This window comes from Coloeus monedula (assembly GCF_965178545.1).
Source record: "Coloeus monedula genome assembly, chromosome: 2".
NCBI lineage: Eukaryota > Metazoa > Chordata > Aves > Passeriformes > Corvidae > Coloeus > Coloeus monedula.
The window spans coordinates 105,539,660-105,562,230 of NC_138782.1; the positions used below are offsets into that span (position 1 = coordinate 105,539,660).

The 22,571-nt window shown below is 36.8% G+C and overlaps 1 protein-coding gene across 1 annotated transcript in view; it reads right to left on the reverse strand.

The window, feature by feature from the left end:
- NOL10 (nucleolar protein 10) overlaps positions 1 to 22,571 on the reverse strand; it is a 50,451-nt gene that overhangs the window by 14,618 nt on the left and 13,262 nt on the right. The window contains exons 12-13 of the mRNA XM_082299420.1: positions 20,434 to 20,500; positions 16,366 to 16,418 (exon numbers count right to left, since the gene is read on the reverse strand). Of these exons, the coding sequence (XP_082155546.1) occupies positions 16,366 to 16,418; positions 20,434 to 20,500 (120 nt within the window). The remainder of the gene's footprint in view (positions 1 to 16,365; positions 16,419 to 20,433; positions 20,501 to 22,571) is intronic.

A 22,571-nucleotide genomic window follows, 5' to 3' on the forward strand; every position in this document is an offset into this window, starting at 1 on the left:
TGAGACCAGCCAGTCTGGAGGTTTCAAGTTTAACTGTTTCAAGTGGTCCCTGTCTGATTAATTTATTAAAAGCTTAGAGCCAAACATTATAGAAGAAATTACAAACTAATGGCACTAGATAGCAACTAATTTGTAAAGTGCTGCTGGATCTTGAACTCATTAGGTTCACTACGCAATCATGTTAAATCCTACTCTGCCCTATTTATTTTAATTAAAACACCACGGATACATTTCACGTATTTTATTCAAGGATAAACCCAAACTGTATGAGCAGATAATGGGAAATATTAACAATACTTGCATATTTCCATGAAGAGGCAAAGGATTTATTTGCACAATATTAGGTAACACTATTGATGTATTTTTCCATATAAGCTTCCTCCAACTTCCCAAGTTAAAAATCAGCTCCCTTCACTTTTCCCTCCTGCTGTTCTGATTGAAATTCCTCTCCATCTTGACTCATGCAGTCACACTCAGCCGTTCCAGCAGTCTTATTTTAGTAGGTGAGTTAGCTGCATGGAAAAATCTAACACTACATTTCTCTCTCTAGAGCAAATCAGCCAACATTTTAGAATGCTAAGTGACCAGTTAAATCCTACAGTGGGACTTTTAACGAGGTTTCTGATTTGTTTGCTAAAAATTCATGTTAACAACACTGCAGTCAACCATAGGAATGCTTGTGATACAACAACATTTTAAGATCCTATTCAATTATGGAAACAACTACAAGTGATTTATTTATTTAAAAGATACATAGTTTGTTTTAACATGATTGTATGAGATAATGTCATTCATTTAAGTGTTTCTTCTAATTCAAAAGTCTTCTTTTGAAGACAACTACACACAAAGAAACTGTAAAATTGTGTTCTAGACCATAATTTTCTAACATATTTTTGCCTGTAACACTCCAGAGAATATTTTATTCTAGCCCACTATTCTCTCTGTATTAAATATGAATTATCTTCCTAAGATTTCAGCCCTAGCTGAGAACCATTCCATGCCAAAGGAAAAAGTGCACTTTTTTTACCATGCTGTATATTTCATTCCAATTACCAAAAGCTTCCAAAGAAATACCGAAGATGTCACTAACAAGAAACACTTTACCTATGTTTTCCCCATGTCTGCTCCAGGAATAAATGACATATATAACATTCAGACTGATTTCTTGCCAACATTCCAGAAGCTTTTGTCTACATCCAGATTTTAATTTTTTAATTTACTTCCCCCAAACCCACTTATTAAAATGCCAAGCTTTTATATTAAAAAGGAAGCAGGCTAGATCTATTGAATGTCTGCATGCCACTTGAGGAATCAGTTATCTGTGCCTCATTACCAGACGATCAAAGCATGACTGGTGTGGAAGAATCTTAAGTTTACTATAATTTTGTTTCAGATGAAGCAGTTTGTCCTTCTTATTAAAAAAACCCACAAGCTACTTACTAACTAAACAAAACTTCTCTTGTAATAAAATTTAAGGACAACATTCTCTCCTAAGATTATTAGAAATTAGAGAATCCTTGACTCACATCCATTCCCATTAAATAAAAAGTTCCCCTTCATTTTATCTTGCTACACATCAGTGAAGACCTCTATCACTTCAATAAAGTTTTTCATCTGCTCAAGCCCTACAAAACACAAAGAAACCAAGCCCCTACAACCACTTAGGGCAACCCCCCAATGGGATCTTGATTGGGATAAACCTTTGAATGAGTAACTAAAGCAAAAGTCTCACAAATAAGGGAAAACTGTTTATCTACTCTTCAGCTGTAGCGCCACTCACAGTTCCAAGTATTCCTATATTCAAAACCTGATATTGAGAGTAAAACCTTTCATGGGTGTAATCTGTGCCATGAAACACAACATGATTATTCATTATAATCTCTGGAGTGAGTTGGATGATCAGATCACAGAAAATGAAGTGGGGAAATCAGATTTGATGGAAAAAAGCAGTGGCAGAATACCAGGAAAAAACAGAAAGTCCAGCCATTATTCAAATTTCACATGTAAACTGACAGAAAGGAAAACCCTACAGAAATGTCTGTGTACATTTTATTACCTTATTTCCCCCTCTTCCACCCCACTAAAACCACTTGCCCACCTATTCTAGGGCATCTTAGGATCTCTGCTTTGTGCATTAGTATGAAACATTTTTTAAAGCTTAGGAAGAAATTTAAAATAGAAAAGGCAAACAATATCAGCCACAATGATAAAAACATAAACAAGAAATGCCCTTCTTTCGCAATAGTAATCCTTCACAGAATTTAACTGCTATTGCATTTTAACTGCAGAATTTAATGCTCCACTGTCAAGCAACAGCCATCCCAGGATGATGCTGAAAGCACTCCAGAATGGCAGGCTCCAAGGTTCCACCATTCCTGTGCCCAGGTACAAAAGCAACAATTGAGAGGGTTGGTCTGCACTGGGCCTCCAGGGACAAGGTGGGAGAAGTGAAACTGGCCTGTCTTCCCCCAGTTCATGTGTTTCCATACAGTGGCCACATCCCAACACAAGTGGGACCCCTTGGAGCTGCTGTCATCCAGCATTGGCACCACCTCAGCCTGGCCTGCAGTCCCTGTTAAAGCCACCATAACAAAACAAAGCACTGGAGTTTGTGTAGGTCAATCAATATACTTGCCAATTTGGATTGGAAAGGTACAAATCTACCACACCTAACGGAGAAAAATGCACTGAAATTCACAGCAAGAATAAGAAAATGTTATGAGGTAGGTAATTGCATGTAACTTAAGTGACAGATACAATTTTTACAATATTTATGATATACCAAATAGATTTCTCCGCAAGTTTTAGAAAAGTTGCACTCAGCCAATGGAAAAATCATTATTAAATGAGTGCACATCTAGGCTCAGCTTTTATCCAAATTCTTTTTAGGACAGGAAAACTAGACACGAGCACCAACAGTGATCAAATAAGTATCTTTTGCTTTTTTCATTATTATTCTGCTTTCTGTAGGATAACCACTTCTTGAGACAATTTCTGCCAATTTCTGCTGAAGTTAGTAAGATTGCTTTGAAAATGTTTTTGCCCATGAACAGAGGAGCCTCACCCACCAGCAGGGCCCAGCCAGCAGCAAGTGGGGGGTGCTCTGCTCCCCTCCCAGTGCCTTCCTCCTTCACCAACTGGAAACAGCACCCATGAGGTGAGCAAAGTACAGCTGTCCCACAGTGTCCCACCACCACACTGCAAGGCAGAGTGACAGATGGGTCACACCAGTCCCCTCCTCCCCACAGCAAAACTTACCACTACGATACACCAGTAATGCAGACACCTCACCATTGCCTTTTACCTTGTTCTGAGCGACAGGAGGTAAAAAATGTGGACTTAATAATTATTAGTACTGTGCCACCTAATATCAAATTTTTCTTATACACATTAGAATATTTCTTAACTTTACACACAGAAAACACAATGTATGATGAGTGGTCTAGCATGCAACTGAGCAGAGAAAACAAGTCTAAGATCAAACTGTTCTAGAAACAGAAGAGAAAAATATTCACAGAAAAATGTTTTTTAAATATTATTTTAAAATAACTTCAAACATCACGGTTCTTTGTATTCTATCCTACAAGATGTTTGACTTCATAGTCTTGTAGCATCAGAAGTCTTACATGGTACAGCAATGTTCTTATGGCCATGACTAATTCCTGAGCATTTCTGTAGAAAATATCATCCTGTCATTGGTCTGTAATTCTCCTAAAATTAATGAACCCTAGGACAGCATAGTTATTATTCCCAGCCCACAACAGATGTTCCTTATCTTCAGTTTGGAACACCGGACAGCACTTGTACACTTTTAAACGCCACTCAACAGTTTGACAGCCAGCTCTGCAGAGCCCTTAGAGCCACAGAAAAACTGCCCAAATCCTAACTAGTATTAAACACGTTCAACAACTTAAAAGAAGCCCAGGATGTATAGAAGCTTCCACAGTCAGATGTCAAGAGATTTAAATTAAACTACTTTGAATGCACACCCAGACAAGTATTGTTAAGTATCTGTTAGAAGGTTTCTGAGACCAATTCTACAGAAGCGACTGAACAGTTGCTCCTTTCTTCTCAGGGAGTAAAAACAGGTTCAAAAATCTGTTTTTCTGTATGTTAAACAATAACTTCCTGGAAGATGTCATACAAAGCAGTGATAAACTCTTTTAGCAGTAAACAAGATGTCAAAATGTAGTAAGACTCAACCAGCAAAAACCCCTCAATCTTCACTGATGTATTTTGCAATCAAAAATATGCAAAATGTTCACAGACGGCATTAATCTGATTTGAAAATCATTCACTAGAGTTTGGAAAGTTTAGACTGTCTGAATTCCCTCTAGAAGACTAACTTAATGTATGTGGACATCATTCAAGCACACAGTTCCAGAGGCTTTGGAAAGCAGAGGTGTTATCTGCTGTGACTGCACGAGACAGCAACACACAGATTCATAGAAACTTCAGTTTCACAAAAATTAACTCTGTAAGGCCATATCATGCCACACCATAGTGATACAGTTAGTAACAAAAGAGCAAGAAAATATATCCTGTCACAGTTCTTTTGTATTTTCAAAGTAAAACCTTCTGTCAAAAATCTTCCAGTTGTGTGTTGTGGCACCTTCTATGCATTTTGACTAAGACCATTACTAAGTAGCAAAACTCTACTAACTTAATCATTCACTGCCATATTATTTGAATAATGGTGATTACAACGAAAATAGCATATTTTTCAGATCTTCATCAGATCTCTATGTACAGTGCATTGTGTAAAATTATTAATGAGTTGGTGGAGACATTTTGTACAACTCCAGTATATGTGAATGTGAACTGTAGCAAGGACTGTGAAAGGCAGCAAGGAGGATTTCTGAAACAGTAATGCTTGCACAAGAATAAATACATCACAGAGACACTGTAAACTAGAGCTGACCTAAGCACCAGAGGAGTGTGACTCTTAACAGCCTTTTAAGCGGAGATAGTGGGGAACAACTAACAACTAATTTTCAGATGAAATCTGAAATATTTAAGGAAAAGATTTTACAATCTGATTGTTTGTGATAAGATGGGACTTGACTTCACAATCCAAGAAGGCTCCTCCATTCCACCGTTCCCATTAAAAAACAAAACCAAAAATGAAACTTAAAGCACTTCAACAGACATTATTTTCTAGACTATTATTTCTTGAAATGAAATATATGTTATGTATCTGATTTGATGACTTCACATACATATTTACCTATAGGAGACAAAAATAATTCTTTGGAGAAGACAAATAATAACAATAAAATCTTAATTTTGTTTGTTTTTAATGAAACGGCACAAGATAAAGCACCTAAAGCCTTTAACAGGATATATTTGCTGGAGAGAGCAGATGCACATCTATGCATGCATATTCTCAGCTTCTGTAACACCATTTAACAGGAGGAAGACATTATAGAAGGTCTAATGAGGGCGGTAAAAAAAATGGTGATCCCTAGGGTGTGGGCAGTGATTGAAATGTGCAATTGCATTTTAAACATAATTAGCTCCCTAATTGTATAGCCAAGTTTAATTAATGCAATTACATGAAATATTAATTACTATTCATTTTAAGTGTATTGTTTTCAATGTTTTGTTCTCTAATTTTAAGAATTAGACAGATCTCAGTATGGAATAACTTTGAAAAGTTTCCACCTAGATGCACTGAAAAGTCAAGAGAAGAACACCTTGCTGCACCTTGTTAACACTTAACATTAAATCAATTGTAATTGCTAACTCTAAAAACCCAGATGGATTATTTCTAGCTTGTAGATATGAAAATCTGCAGCTCTCTGTTCTTGTTACTATGCTTTTGGCCTTCAGTCATAGCCAGCCCAAGAGATCAGCTCGTGTTAGGAAGGAGCCTTGGGATCACGTGATCTTGTTATGTTTCTATCAACTACGTTTCCATACACAGCGTTTCCCTTAGCAACCAATGTGCTCCAAACAATTTGTCATTTTGAATTCTGCCATTCTTTTGTAATCTTCTTTCTTCCTATGAATGCTCTCTGATCAACTCCAAATATGCCCTGTTAATCTCTTGAGTAATTCTATTGATTGGACTGAATAAAATTCTTTGATTCTCTAAATTAAATTGGTTTGGGGAATAAACTCCAAACAAATCTCCCATATAGTCTTCAAAATTTCATGCTTTCATTCACTCTACATCATATGGTGTAGATTTGGTGCTTTTAAAGACATCAAGTAGCTCAGTGGACTACAGACATGACGATGAGAGACTGAATAGCACCTTTCTGGCATACTACTGACAACAGCACTGCAGTTGGTTTTAAGCCCACACACTCATAAATTTCACTGAATTAAACAATGAATTGGCTCTTTCTCTCATCCTAACTCCAGCACATCCAGACATTTTTGGCAGATTCATTAATCAGAGAGGTTGAATAGTTGGTTTTCCTACCTTTCACTATGCTGTGGAAGCTGCCAAATCAACTATTTGGAGGTTTTACTCCTCAGAGAACATGCTAAAGGAAAATTGCTTTCAAGATCTTCCCAGTGTTAAACAAAAACTGCTGCAGGAACTTGAACACATCTTCTAGGAATGAGAAACTAAATCTTTCCGCCTGGGTAGTTATCAGATAGTGAGTACTTATTTTTATAATTCTAAGCAGTTTGGCTATGTAATGATGGTTTGTTTTTTTTTTTTTTAATCTCATATTTTCTGGTCTGACAAGTATTACAGTCAGTTAACCAGTCATGAGTGTGCTCTCACTTGTGAGCGTCCTTAGTGAAGCCTCCATCTTTTGAAGGAGACAATGGTCCAGTTGCTCATAATGTTGGGAAAAGACGCCCTCAAGCAAATAAAGTTACTCCTTAAAATTGTAAATGAAATTGCCAGAATAGCTCTTTTCTTCACACAACAGAACAAGAACAGGACACTTCTCAAGTCATCTGTGACTTACCAGCCACAGCATTAAGAGTAGAGTCTGATGTTTGCACCAACATCCCTATCATGTTCTGACATACATAAAACAAACATTTCATCAGTACTGCTATGGATCTTTTATTTATCAGACTCCCTACATTTTTTAAATGTTGAGACAATGTTGAAGTCAGAAAGATACACTGGAACTTGAAGTACAAGAACATACTACTTTCACATGAAGTCAACTAATCAAATGAAGCTCAAAAGGAAAAAGGAGAGTGGCTTCTCAAAGAGTGTTACAACCATGACCTGCTTCAAGCACCTTCCCAAAACTATTAGCTGAAAATAAACCAAAAGTTACCAAAAGTCTGTCCTTATTCTAATACAGCAGCATCTATAGCATATCTGCTGTAAAAACAGAGGCAAGTAGGCAAATAGCCTTAATACTGTGCAGTAAGTTCAGCAGGGACTCACTTCACAGGTTTTATTTACCTATGGCCATCTGCGGATGGTCTTTCTTTATCCATGAAAAAAAAAAAAAGATGCAGATCAGGTATGCCCAGCTGAGCTAATGCCTTGCTGACAGTAAGTCAGGAACCACATTATACTTTGGCCATCCACACCTTCCATTCCCCATCACATCTGACTAAGTGCTCTTAGCAATTCCTTTTCATAGCTTGTGGTACTCATTAGAACCTTCATGAAGTCAATTTACTATTCAGTGACTAAGAGTCACTGAACCAGCACAATCTCCATCACAAATGACACCACCTTCATAGTTTATATGGTCTAACAAAAACTCCACCCTATCAGCATACATTAGAAAGAATAAATTACTCACAAAGTTCTTCCCTTGCATTTACAATTGTTACTGCAGGAGAGGCAGACAAGGGAATGGTAGGTGGGAAACTTCATAACTGTCTTGGCCTTCATTTTAAACAAGGAAAGAACTTCTACACAGCTTTTACCTGTTCCAACATGTTCAGAAATCTGTTTCTCAATACGTAATGATACTTCTTGCAATACTAAGGGCATAGGTCAACAATGGTCAAAACTCCCGCTACTAACACAGATGACAGTAACACATTCATTGATTTTAGTATGTATGCAATAGCCTCTGATGGCAATCTAAATTAACAAGAAACACCCAATGAATGAAATAGAAACGCAAAGTCCCAGCAGTCCCCTTCTCAGTTTCTCTTGATGGGACAGGAAAATTCCTCAACTGTCACACTGTGCAGGATCTTGCCTCTCGTGCTTTTAAGTGGCTGGGAACAACAGAGTTCTTACAGTACACACGAGATGCCAAGCAATGTTACAGCATAAGTATCTTTACAGTCATTAAAACAAAACATACTGGAGGATCATCTGTATTTTAGGGAAATTCAAGGAATGCTAGAGATGTAAAGGTACTGGCAAATCCAGCTCTTTGTCTACCTTACATGACTGACAAACTACTGGAAATCTAGGAATGTGTCAGTTTCTAATAACTCCCTACCACTGCAGATTAATTGCTTTTTGCAAAACTGGGAGGAAGACTTCTCCGTGAGTTTATTCAAGTATTGCCAGACAACACAAAGGGAAGGAAAAGCAACTACCTGTTGGGAATGTGCAGCTCCTCCAGAGAGATACTGAAGATAAGCTCAGAATAAACCAACTTCTTTGCAGAGGATAATGCTAAAGAAATTTTGTATAACTCAGGAAATAATCTTAAGTAGAAAGTACCTTTCAAATAAATATTCAAAAGCTTCCACATATGTGATAGTTTTATTTACTTCTAAGGTTTTCTGTAATAGAAATCCTAGGTCTTCATAACTTTTACTATTTCTGCATAAAATAGTCATAACTCACAACACATGGTTCAATACTGAGTGCAGCGCAGAAGATGACAATACAATTACCCTGTACTTTCAAGTGCAATGAAATAAAGACTTAGTTGAAATTACTACATGGACAAAAATCTCACATGCTTTGTTTTCTGATCCAAAACCTAAAACACTCTAATTCTTTTTACATGCTGATAGACACGTAGCACAGTACAAAACTTCCTTCCAGCAATTACATATTTTCAGTATCTGTGACTGCTTCTCTCTTCACTGACTGAAGCTAGGCAACTGCATCTCTAAATTTTCAGAAATCAAGTGAAGAATAGATGGCTCAAAGGAAAGAACAAGTGCAAGTTAAGGAATAAAAAATATCTTTCAGATACTCAAGACTTAAAAAAGGGGAGCACACCCCCTCCTCAAAACCTGTTTCTTAAAACAAGAACTCAAGAACAGAAGGTCCATTGCTACCAACCGCTTGAGAAACAGTCACAACACTAAAAATATCTGATTCTTGTATCAATGGTCAGAGCAATCACCTGGTATAATTGCATACAACTTTTGCTTTTAAGAATTTTCTCCTGTGCGCTATGAAGGGTTTGATGTAAACTATAAGGAAGTATAACTTTACAGTCAGCATGCTGCTGTCTGCTCAAAAATACTGAAGAAGTGCTGCCTCATACACCAACAGCCACAACAGCTCTAAGCAGGGTTCATACACCTTCATAATCTACACATGATGTCAAACTACTACATCATCAGCACCAAAAAACATCTAAAACAAGTTTTACAGGAATATCCAAAATTGTTTCCTGATTATCACACATTGGTGTTTTCCTTCTAACATACGTGTGACAAGTGGTAGCGTGCCTCTCAGCCAGCACATGGGAAATGGAGGATATCCTTTGTTGGGAATAAGCCCAGTGTGTTATTTTTCACTTTGGAAGTGTTTAGGTTAAAAGTAGGAAGCTCACATTTCTGCTTGTTAAGATAAACAACTTTTTTCCTATGCTTATAAATACTGTGAGATAGGTAATGCATCATTCACCAGGCACTTTTTTTTGTGTAAAGGATTAGACTGTTATGGATGGAAAATACAATTTTACAAGATTGATATATCAAAACTCAGTTTAAAGGCCAAAGATGCACTCTAGTATCTTTTTATTAATGGAAAGTTTCTTCTTTTGACACTTGGCAGCCTCAAAGCTCAACTGTAATACACTACTTCATAACAACCCTTCTTTCCAGTCATTTCACAGTTCTCAAAATGAACAAACTAAGATTAAGACCAACATATTCCATTCTATAACAACCATTTTATTTTACAATTTTTTTTTCTCAGACTATGAAATGTTTTTCTACATTATATACTGTTTCAGGATAGAAAAAATCTCTTAGCACAAGCCAGTTTCATGGTTGCTTTCCACTTCACAAAAAACATGTTAGAGAAGGGCTGTATTAAACAAGATGAAAAACTGTCTTCTAAAACCCACAGCCTCATCATATGATCTTTAAGACAACATTTTAGGCAGCACAATGCAGAATGACCTAATACTGCTAATCAGAAGGCATGAAAACATTCTAAAAGAAATCAAAATCTTACTCTCTACTGCTAATCTGTTCTCTTAGTGTCAAAATGCCAGACACAAATATAAAAAGAATTGCATCATTTGATTCATAGCTTTTACCACAAAGAAGCCAAAAATCTGTACATAAGATCTCACTGTAACTCTAACAGCACCCACAAACTATTTGAATGACAGCTGACTATACAAAACGCTGTCCCTAAAGGCATGAAGTACAAGGTGTGGACAGGTAGGTTTGTGTTCCCACCATATAAAGACCCAAGAGAGAAAAAAAACAATCAGTAGATCCCAAATGGATGAGAATGTAAGTCTTAGAGCCATAAAACTATGAACCATATATATAACCATATAGGTAAGTAACCATATAACTATAACCATAGAGGTAAGTGTGGAGAGTATAATACAGGAGAAACCTCCCACACCTTTTAAAGTGAAAAATCACAGACTATAAAGACAGGTATCTGATGGTCATAACATCTTGTATAGAACTGCTGAGAGCACTCTGTCACCAGACTGACAGAAAATACCTACCTATTTCAGATAAATGCTTTTTCTGTCAGTTGAGTAAACTGAACATAACTCTGGTCAATTCAGCCATTTAGAAACAGCTCATCTGGATGCGTAAGATCAAAGCATGTTCATCCCTAATTTACATTCTAGAACTACTCCAAACAAATACCCAGAAAGAAATAAAGGGGATGAACTAAGGTATTAAAAAACTGCTTTCACTTGTTTTTCCTTCAGTACAAGGTCCCTCTACAGATGTTTCACCAAATACCCAGAGCATTAAATGAAAACATGTAAGCTAATAGGATTTGTTGCATTAATCAGTGATTATGTTATTTCAGGGTTAATGACTAAGGAAAAACTAGTTTTTCTAAGGTTTTCTAAAACTTTTTTTATCTAAATCCAAAGAACTTTTTTTTAAGGAGAAGCATTTTTGAGGAATATTCAAAACAAAAAGATGCTGATAAACAGTAATTAAACCAGGCTAGAGGAGTGACTAAAAAAAATTGAAAACAAAATTAGTTAAAGAATGTATGAAAGGCAAGAAGTATCAGCAATGGTTGGTTTAGCTGAAAAGCCACCCAATTTTAAGAGGACAAAATTCACAATATTTCTAGCAATAAGGAGAGCCACATGTCCAAAGTAGGTATTGTATTAGAAATCAGAACCCTTATACTCCTGGAGAAACGGAATCATTGAGTAGGCAAGAAATACTTGCTCTTGAAATATTTCCAGTTTATAACTCCAACAGCCCTGAACTAGGAGAGTGCTAGGATATCAAATTATTTTCCAAAACTACCTGAAAAGAAGCCAGAGGTGCTCCAGGATTTATATTTTCTCAAAGAGCTTAATATCTTCACTACACCAAAAGTACATTGCTTCTAGCCTCAACAGGGAGTGTTCTGCCAAGACTGCAGGAAAATAAAAAAAAATCCAGAACACCGAATATTACACTCAATTAATTACAGTCTTAATTGCTCTCTTCTTTTAACAGTCTAATGAATAGACCAAGTTTCAGTTTCAGTATGTATGTGTAGCCCAAAGTTTCAAGTCCAATAAATGAGACAGGACTGATTTGCAACATCTGTGCTAAGATCAGACGGGTTCGTGTAACCAGAAGTAAACACCGAGAGTAACATCTATGCCCCTTGTTCTCCGCCCAGAGCACACAGGAGCTGACATGTAGGGGGTTTTCTGTACAACCTGCAAAGACAACGTTGTATGTCAGGGAACATGACAGCCTCAATTAAACTTAAAGAGAATCTGACTCATCTTAGATCCCAGGCCAGTGGACCACCATGTGTCAGTGGAACTTCTGCCTCTCTTCACTTCTTTGGCCAGGACCTGGTTGCACTACCGACTCAACTTACGTTTCTGAGTCAGTAGTCTAAAAACTATCCCAAGGCACACACAACTTTCATTTCAACCTTCCCGAGGCACACATCAAAGTGATGTACCAGGAAGCCAGCTGGCAAGAAGCAGGTTCCAAATGTTTGCATAAACTGCAAGTTAGCTATTAAACGAGTGGCAAACAGCCCACTTCCAGTCAGAGGCACTTGCCCTCATTAAAGCCCAACAAAATAAAACAAAAACAAAGTCTCCAAGCTAAGCCACTCAAGATGTTACCTATGTAACACAAACATTTCATTTCAACGGTCAATTTGGTTTTTGCTCACTCTGCACTGTGTACTTATATGAGGTACCTTGCCATTTAAAAGCAAACCTGCCTGTCCTTTCTAGAAAAGCAAAAAATCACCTTGTATTTCCTCTACTTACAGCTTTGCACACAAAAGAAAAAACTGCAGTGATTTTTTACTTTTTTATAAGAAATGCACAGTGTTCTCAGACATTCCTAGTCTCAACTGTCATACCTATCCTGATGAAACTTCTGCAGGAAAAGCTGATGCGTGCCATTTCATTTACAGGCAATATTATGATACACACTGTCAAATCTTTTATAATCCTGAAGTTCAAGAGACAGTAATTTTTTGGGTTTGAAATGGAAATTTAGCTTTGGCATTAACAATGGAGAGAACGGGCACACATACACAGATAATTCAGTCAGACATGAGCTCAGTCGGAGCACATTCCAAGCTGGCCGGACACAAGCCAGCTCCAGTTCAGCAGTCATGTAGCTGTGTTAGCACAGCACTGTGCCCACACTAATAAAACCTGCTGAGATGCTGGGTATGCTGGGTTGGGCACAGTCCTGCACTGTCTGGCCAACTCCAATCATGGACAGAGGATGCTGGGTCTGTCTGCACCCATCCATGAACATACACGCTCCTGCTCTGCAAGACTCCCACTGCTGTGAATTTTTTTTCCCTTACAAAGAGCACAGCACCATACATTTGGGATTTTAAGTATCCTCCTTGATCATAGCCATGGCAATTTCATATAGCTGTTCCAATGAGCATTTGAAACAAGAGAATAATTACTAGCACTACGGGCCAATGAGGGGCATGGGCAACTGAATGGATTTTATTTACATAACTGTCCTTTACAGTTAGTAGCATTTCCCCCAGGCATTTATTCTGTTACAGAATTCAGCAAGACTTGTAACTCAGTTCCCGTCAACATCTCAAAGGACACATTTCTAGTAGTATTCAAGTCTACCTTAAAGTAAACAAACAAAGAAAATTATGTTATTCATTATAAAAACTGTGAATCCTAGCTCTTAGAAAAAGACAGAAAATGAAACCATGAAAAGAGATCAGGTAATACAGTTCTTCAAAGTTTTGCTCCAAAGGCCCATGTAACTAAACTTCTTTGCCTGTGCGAGGAAATTAGTAAGTCTTCCAAGGATGAAAAAAACCTATGTATTAATCATGTACTGACAGAGAAACCAAAGGACAGGTGTGCAACTCTGAGCTCAAATAACTAGCCTGGAAGATCAAGGAATAAAACTGTAACATGAATGTGTTAATAACATTACGTTTTTCTTAATAAAAAATGCCCTGGAGCACTTTAAGGCTGACACAAGCCCTCCATTTTATATTTTCTTCATTTAAAAGGCAGATTAAAAAATAAACAAAACAGCCAACAAAAACAGATTTAGTGAGCTACATACTTGATTTTTAGGAAATGCAGTAAAACACCCTTCAATAACACAACACTGTCTGTGCCAGCCCCTTCAGTCTTGCTTGTAAAAAGGCAGACAGGGTAAAAAAGTCAGACCAGAGTGGGAGAATTCTATTTCAAAGTAACTTCTTCTTGCAACATTTAAATTTCCTATTGTCTAAAGTATTACATGTTTTGAAATGAACTACAGATTGTCAGCTAAAAAAGTACTGACAGTATTTAAGGTATGTTAAACAGCCTTCAAACTCAAAGCCATTGACACAAACTGGAGAAGTCTGGCTTATTTGAAAAGCAAATTTAATCTGGGCAGTAGCCTTTGAAATAAATTTTAAATTTTCTTGTATACAACAATATTTCAAAAATAGAACCGATATTTGGATTTATGCTTTAACATTCATCATTTGGGTCCATTTGTATACTCATGTCACCGTGAATGTAAAACCCATAAAAAGGTATCATCCAAACAAGTTTAGGCAGATTCAGGTACCACAAATCAGGGGACAGTGACAAAGGAAGATGGTTTAGGGCAAGATTTATGTTAATCTTCATTGGAATAGCCTGACTGCTGCAAAAATTCTAGATAGTATTAGTCAGTACTTAAGTTTGCAATATTCTCTCTAGGTATGATCTGAGATCTAATACAGAGTGCTTGCATTTCCTAACTAAAAATTACTTGTCTGACTTCAGAAACACGAATTCAGTACTCACAGGGCATTCAATGAGAGTGAGATTTTTGAGAGAGCAAAAAGTATTTTTCATTTTGATTTACAATATGTGCAAGAATACTCAAAGTAATACTAGCTTGAACAAGTTCTAACAAACCATTCATCTCTGGTGACAATCAAGACAATGAAATAACTTTTTGGCTAAGTTGAATGTGCACCTCTAATGTGCTATAGCTGTCAAGTTCATGTATCATGCACACCTGCACAAAAAATAATCTCAGTGCACAATTTTCTGACAGAAGCTGAACCTTACCTTTAGTGACAGAAGGAATGCTTTTTCCATCTGGACTACTTAAATTAACTAACTAGTACACTCCAGTTTCAAAAACTCATCAGATTTTGAAAATATGTGAGTTTGTCTTCCCTAATCCATTAATTAAAAAAGGCAATAGATAAAAAAAGTGCTTGGAGAGCTACTCTCTCAACCTTATAAGGGACAAGCTAAATGGAAAGAAAGTGTTCACCTTCTAACTACAGCTAGTATTTTGCCATAAATAGAAAAGTATTTGTTGTCCCCCTTTGTTACCCAAAGCATGGAAAGCGCCCATTAATAAAATGCGAGTTGGTTAGAGCTGAGTTACGGAAATAGGCAATTCACATCCAAAGAACATCCTTTATACAAATGTATGAAGTTTTTATACAATTCATGTATAAAATTCCACATCTCTTTAAATGCAAAAATCTAATAATGTAAGTAAATACATCAGACTACAGAATTGTTTAGAGGGGTATACTGTTGTGTTTAGACACACAAATACAACATGTATGTATTGTCTATTCCACAAAGAGAAATAAACTCATAAATCTCCATCCTGAAATCAAGATCATACAGAGTGGACATGGCAGCAGGGGATGACCAGAAATGAACTGAAAAAAATTAAATTTAAGTTAATTTAAAATCAATTAGCTACATGAAGACTTTTTGGCTGATTTAAAAAATAGTTAAATATATATTATAGTTTGTCCAAGATGTGAATAAAATTAATTAAGAAGTGTACAAATTTTTAGAGTCTAGTCAGCTATTCTGCATGCAACATTTACATAGGTATCCCTACTATTTATCTTCTATCAGGACAAAAAAACCTCTAGAGAATGCACTGTAGAAACTAAACCAAGAGTGAAATGCAGGTGTAATTTTCTGTACCACTCCCTGACACCAGAAGGCTTGTTGCTAAGTCTCCCTAAAACAAATCTGAAGAGATAAAACATATAGTTAAACCTACAGTTGAGCCTTTCAAGTGGAAAGCTTACCCAGTGAAAAGCTGCAATTGCAAAAGGGCATTGAGCATAAGCTACAGTCAAGAGCCATATTTGAAGCCACACAATATCATTTCTTTGTCAGAACAGAGAAGAGTATTTACTGCTATGACTATGTCACTGTATACCACATATTAAAGACATGAATGAAATATTTCACAACAAAGCAAAGTTATTATCTTGAAACTTATAGTCCCTATTTAGAAATACTTTTTGATCAGCTATCAAAAAACCTACTTTTTCCAGTAAAGCTCCACCTGAATTTTCTACCGTCACTAATCAGTTTTTAAACTGGCAGCAAAAGGCAAATTTTAAAAAAGGCTGTTTTTAAAGTAATTTAACATGTTACATTAATAAATTATAGTTAACCTAAATTTACTTTACTGTGACAACTCAGACAATGTAGACATGAATTTCAACTGAAATACCTGAATGGCACCAAACAACTGTGTCTTTAAAGAGCAATATCAGCAACAACTGGTATTACTTACTGGTATGTAATAGATATTCATTTTAGGAGCTTCATTGGCAGTCATTAGCATTCCTAAAAAGAGATTTCCACATTTAAAAATATTGATCACAAGAGGATAATACTATTTTTTAAAAAAAACCTCATAAAGTACATATATACACTAACCAAGACCTGTAATAAAGTGTTGCATCAAATACCATGGAAAGAAAGGAAGAAAGGTCTGATACCAGCATAATTAACAAAGCCTAATTTCCTACATATTTATTCCCTTTTGTCCTCTATCTTAATGGTTCAGCACCACTTTAAGCAACATCAAGCCCTGATAAGTGCGGGCTGCCAATTTTCATAACAAATGTAAAAAGTTCATCCCTTAATACTGTTTAGAACAAATCCAGTTAGTACTGCAGTTAAAACTTACCTTGGATATAAAATAGCATTATTAATACATTGGTATTAATATTTATGGTTTTTTGTTTTATTTTTAAACACACACCTAAACAAAGCCATTAATCACAACATGGTTTACACCTTCATTCATATTTCATCTTGGGAAATCAACACAACAGCAGCTACTCAACCCAAAATGAGATATAGCATAGTGTGGCTTCAAAAGGAGTAATACTAGTGCTATTAGCCAACCAGGGAAAATGTAAAATTTGAAATATCTATTAATGTACTGAAGAAACACCACAAAACCAATGTCTTGGGGTTTAAGTACTCTGAATATAAAAAAATACTGTAGCAATACTAAAATCTGTGGAAAATCTCCTACTGCCACAAGATTTCATACAAGTTCAAAATGAAGAACACTTCCAATTTCCTTCTACATAAGAGTAATAAGAACATTTGCTATATACTTTTATGTTTACCTCAATTTTGTCTTTCCAATGTAGCTGATCAACATGTAATACAAGAGACTGATTATGAAGAAGAAAAGTGCCATCAAATTAGATAACATTCTGATCTGAAAGAACTGTAACATATGCCACTGAGACTATGAATAATTGGGTCAATTACTACACACCCAGAGGGCAGAAATATAATTTACACCCAACTAGAGGAATGCAATTAAAATGGGTGGAGTAATCCTTCCTACCTAATCCTTTTATTATAAATACACAATGCAGCTGGACTTACAATGTCAGAAAAAAGGGGGCTTGCTTTCCCAGCAAGGCAAGGTATTTGTGAAAGCTTAGTCAGCAAACTGGCTAAAAACTGTGCCTGGAAAGGTTTACAGGGAATTTAAGGAAAAAGCAAGGATTTATAGTATATACATGCATACACACACAGACACACACAGAGTACTCCAGCATAGTATATAGGTTACATGCTCGCCTAGCAGCACGCTCCAGAGACAAAGCATTTTTCCATTGGCTGAATATGAATCACTGGAAATAAAGACAGAAATTAATTCTGCAGGTGCTTCGAAGATGACAGTAAAGGAAAACCTCCTCTTTGAGAGTCTTCCACCAATAATTAAAGGAGGACAAAAACGGACTTCAGAACAGTACATGGGTGTATACTACAAGGGAAATAGAAGAATGAAAGTTAACAACTCTGAAAGGAGAAGTCTATTCCATGCATTTTTATTGCTTCAGCTTGTTAGTTTCAACCAATTTTTATGGGAAGAGAGACCACACCCTAACAAACTACATAACAGCCTAGTTTGATTACTGTAGAAGGGAAATAAATGAGAGCCTTTTTTCAGAAGTTTTAATAAGGCCCTCTTTGGAAAATGCTCTGCAATACAGTATCATAAATGTAAAAGAATGAAGATGGGAACATGAAGTGATAGTATGTGGGAGAAGCAGTTTTAGAAAATGCAAATTTTTAACTTCTAATTTTTTTTTACAATAATTGAAACAAACGAGACACAAATTTCTATACACTGAAGATGCCGTCAAGTTTCATTTATATAATACAACTAAATCTCCTGTGTTTCCTGTGCCATGCATCTAGTGGTGCTCTGAGAATGCTGGGGCACCAGTAAGAGCACCGAGCCAAACCCATACTGATACTATATTTCCAACTTTCCACAACTGCAAGGCCATCTTACTGAAAATATTTACTTATTTTCAGATCTTCAGTCATGATTATTCCTTAAATTCTGAATGAGCATGAGGTGGTTCTAGGCATCTTAAATTCTGGTTCAACAATATTTATGACAAATCTGTGATGCACCACCTCTTACCTTAAATCTCTCAATTTCCACTGCAACATGTTCTAGCTTTTGCCCCATTGTCTCCATGTGACCATAAAATACAACCAGTTTTCTTCCCACAACAGTTCTTACCAAAACCATCAAGCTGTCCCCCTACAGACAATAAGAAAAGCAGAACTGACTTAAGCAGGAGATGTGGGACACAGAACTGGACTGCATAATCTAGATCTTAATTACATACACATGAAAAGCTGTGTCAATAGCAAGATTAGAGAGATGTGTGCATTCAGTTCTTTGTGCTACAAGATTCATCCTGCAGAGTCTCATGAAAATCATTTCTGCAAAAGCACATGAGGCATGTCCACATACCACAAAGGCTACAGAGTGTCCACAGTTGAGTAATGCCCACCCTTGACATATTCAAACTTGACTTGACCTGAGCAACGTGATCCGACTTCAAAGATGGATCTAACTTCACGTTGCCCCTGCTTTGAGCAGGAAATACACAACTCCCAGGGGTACCTTCCAACCTAAATTACACTACGATTCTACATTGTCAAAGAACTTTTTTCTGTTCCACTCCCTGTGGTGAGCTCTTCATTGGTGCTGTGTGGACGCTAATTTGCTGCCGGGTTCTCTTTTAGATGAAACCAACAAGCTCACAGGTGAAACGCAGGTGAAATGCTAAAGATGATTCACTCCAAGAACCTCTCTCTGTAGCCACCATGGACGAGGGCTTATCCACCTCCATGGTGCACAGTCCACCCTGTCACCATGCAGTAATTCTCATATACACCCATATGAACTCCTATATACAACCAGGGCACATGGCATGTACCCTGCTCCATAAGGTCAAAAATGCCCACCGTCTTATCAGGGAAGAGTATTTAATTGCTCATCTTACCAAAAAAAAAAAAAAAACAACAAAAAAACCTCCAACACATTCTTAACTGAAGTTGGCAGAAAAGACAAAGATAAGTTTTAACTTGCTAGAAATCTCAAACTCACTTATCTACAATCTTAAATTTGAGCTGCTAGTGTGAATCAAAATCCAAGCTGCTCTGTCTTTACTGCTACCTCGCTCTAAAATTAGGATAATAACAGAGTTTGCAACACAGGCATTGTCTGCTTCAAGACTTTTGCTCTGTGCCATCCTAGTGGCCCTAACTTACTTCATCTTTTTCAGTACTGCTTTCTAAAAAGGAAGTAGGTGTCACACTGTACTGAAGAACTACAGCAACTTACATTAAGCAAGAAAATTAAGTCCAGTTGCACTCTGAAATACAACCAAAGCACATATGCACATACAACCATCACTTTGCAAAATATTTTTACTCATAAATTAAGTCCTGGTTAGAAGTGACCCTCAGTTTTGATCTCTAAACATAATATTATGAGATGCAACAAATCTGAAAACAGTCACAAAAAACATGCAAATTTGTGCACATAGGAATCTACACTTAAAACCAAAGTATTAAATCTAAGGACCAGCACAATTTAAGTGCTGTATTTAAGTCCAGGAAAGATCAAATCTTTGTAAATACTTGAAAAAAAAATCTATAAACCTGCTGTAAAGAGATTTTTCCTACCTCTAGAAAGCAAGCTCTAACTCATCTTGGACTTAGTCAAGACAATAGGTCAAAATTCCTATTCTTATGAAATGAGTCACTTCAGATATTTGAAAGAGTAAAAGAGATCAATCACTCAATTAACAGCACGGCAGCTTCTAACTGCAAAGAGGCTCCAATGTAATACAAATGCAGAGGAAACAAGGACACTAACTGACAAATAACCCTTTATTCCAAGCTCTGCCATAAGGAGGAAAGTACACCTAAATTGTATCACCTAACCAGAAAAAAAGACCACAGCTTGGGTTAGCAAGCTTTTCCTTTTGAATTTAGCAAGATATTACTATATTCAACATACCTGAATTTGGATACAGGCAGACATCATTTATATCATGTTCTGGCTCCATTGAAGTAAATATCTTTCCCTGAAATTGTAGGAAGAAAATAAATCATATAGAACTCCAAAAAATATAATTAAATTCAGTAAATCTAAACATTAATAAATAGCTACTATAGAAGCTAAGAAACATGATGGCATAAAGATGGAATAGCTTTTGCAGAACAATAAAATATCAAATCTCTGAACATAACACAAGGAACTCCATATTGTATTTTATCTCTGATTCAATCTCTTACAAGGAAGTGAAGCCTACTGGCTATTGAAGACACAGCAATGTACAGTGGCACCTCTAATTTCTCAGTTTACACTTCTATGTTGAAAATATATGTCAAATTTACTTTATTTTATGCAAAAGGGGGCCTGAGGTCTATAAGTTCCTGGCACATCGTCAGTGTAACCCTCACTTTATTCAGCTCTGAATGTGGTAGTTTTAAATCATTTTTACTTTGCAAAGTATGATTAGCTGAAAAAATGGATTAGGAATGAAATTTGAATCTGGATCTTGGTTCTTCCACCCTGCTAATGTCGAAATGAAATTAAATATAGCTCAGCATTTTATTTAGGTCTTGATATAGAATAAAAGTAGCAAGAGAATGCAGTGGTATCTAGCTTAGATCAGAACTGAAGTTATAAAGGTTACTTAAGAAAGAGGTAAAAGCAGGAAACAACATTCTCAAAATAATAAGAACTGGAACAGAGTCTGAAAAACCCAGACAAAATACAGGTGCTCTTATAAGCCAACACACAAGACAGCCAGTAGAGTCTCTAACAACTGGACCGCATAATCTGAAGCATGAGACTACATGCCTACACAGTTCTAAATGAGGGACAGGAACAAGGAAAATTTTGATCCTGTTCCCCTTTTTTTCTTTCCCTGCAGCAATCCCACCTACCTTTCTGGGCCCTTCCTTTCCCTCCCAGTTACCCCACCCACCTCTGGTCTCTCCCTGATGATTAAGAAGAGGCCTCCTCCACCCGGCCTCAGCAGACAAAAGCCCGGTGCTCCCCACCCCAAGGCACGTCTCAGCATGGGGCTATTCTGGTATCAAAGCCATATGCTCTCCACCCGCAGTCTGCCTCTGCACTTGGTTCCCAGCCAGAGATAGTCAGGAACCAGCATCTGGGAGAGGAGGAGCCAGCTGGAACATACTCTAGGAAAGAGTCCAAAGCTATCTTTGCCTTCCAGCAGTGAGAAACCCTCCCTTTTCCCACCAGAGGCCACCTGACAAACCTTACAGTGCTTCATTCTCAAGGAGGGAAATATACACACCTAGGAAAAATGGCGAGAGGCCACTGCAGATGTTTTAAATAATAACCAATAGTTTATTTGCTCTTTCAAACAATAAAAAATAACTGCAGAGGAGCATACAAAAAACTACTTGTGATCACAGTAAAAATAAAAGGCTGTTGAAAGCTCATGAAGCAGCACGACAATACTGAACTGACTGCCTGAAATAACTAGAAAAAAAGCCTCTGCTACAACCTCTTTATGCTTCACTATAAAGTTAGAAAAGCATAGATGGAGCATGTTTTTTAGAAGGAACACAATTGACTAGACAGCCCCTCAAACCAAAACAAGATACAATAGTATTACTATGAATCTATGGGGTAACATATTTTGTTACCCCATAGATTCATAGCAAGCTTCACTGACAGAAAGATAAGAAAGAGGACAGCATGATATAATGAAAAGAAATCCTATGAAAATTAGAGATTTCAATTTCACTTAGAAGTGCAACAGGTATGCATAAAGACATTGGCCATTGCAACATAATCCACTAATACAGTGTAAGACACATTGTTACTGCCTCTACGCAGAGTATCTGCTTCAGTATCCAAATACATTCCGGCGAAAATAAGCAGCACCTGATTTTAGTAGGTCCTTAACTAACTGATCTACCTTTGAAATTAGCCCTACTTTGAGCAGGGAATTGGAATGAACATGTTTTCTCTGGTGAAAAAGGTAACTGGATGTATTCAAGAACACTGTGAGAAATGCACAAACCAAGGCAACGGCTAAGATACTACTTTTTATGTTTAAATCCTCCTCCTGAAAGAAGCCTCTTGGCCAGACATGTTCAAACAGCTAGAAAACC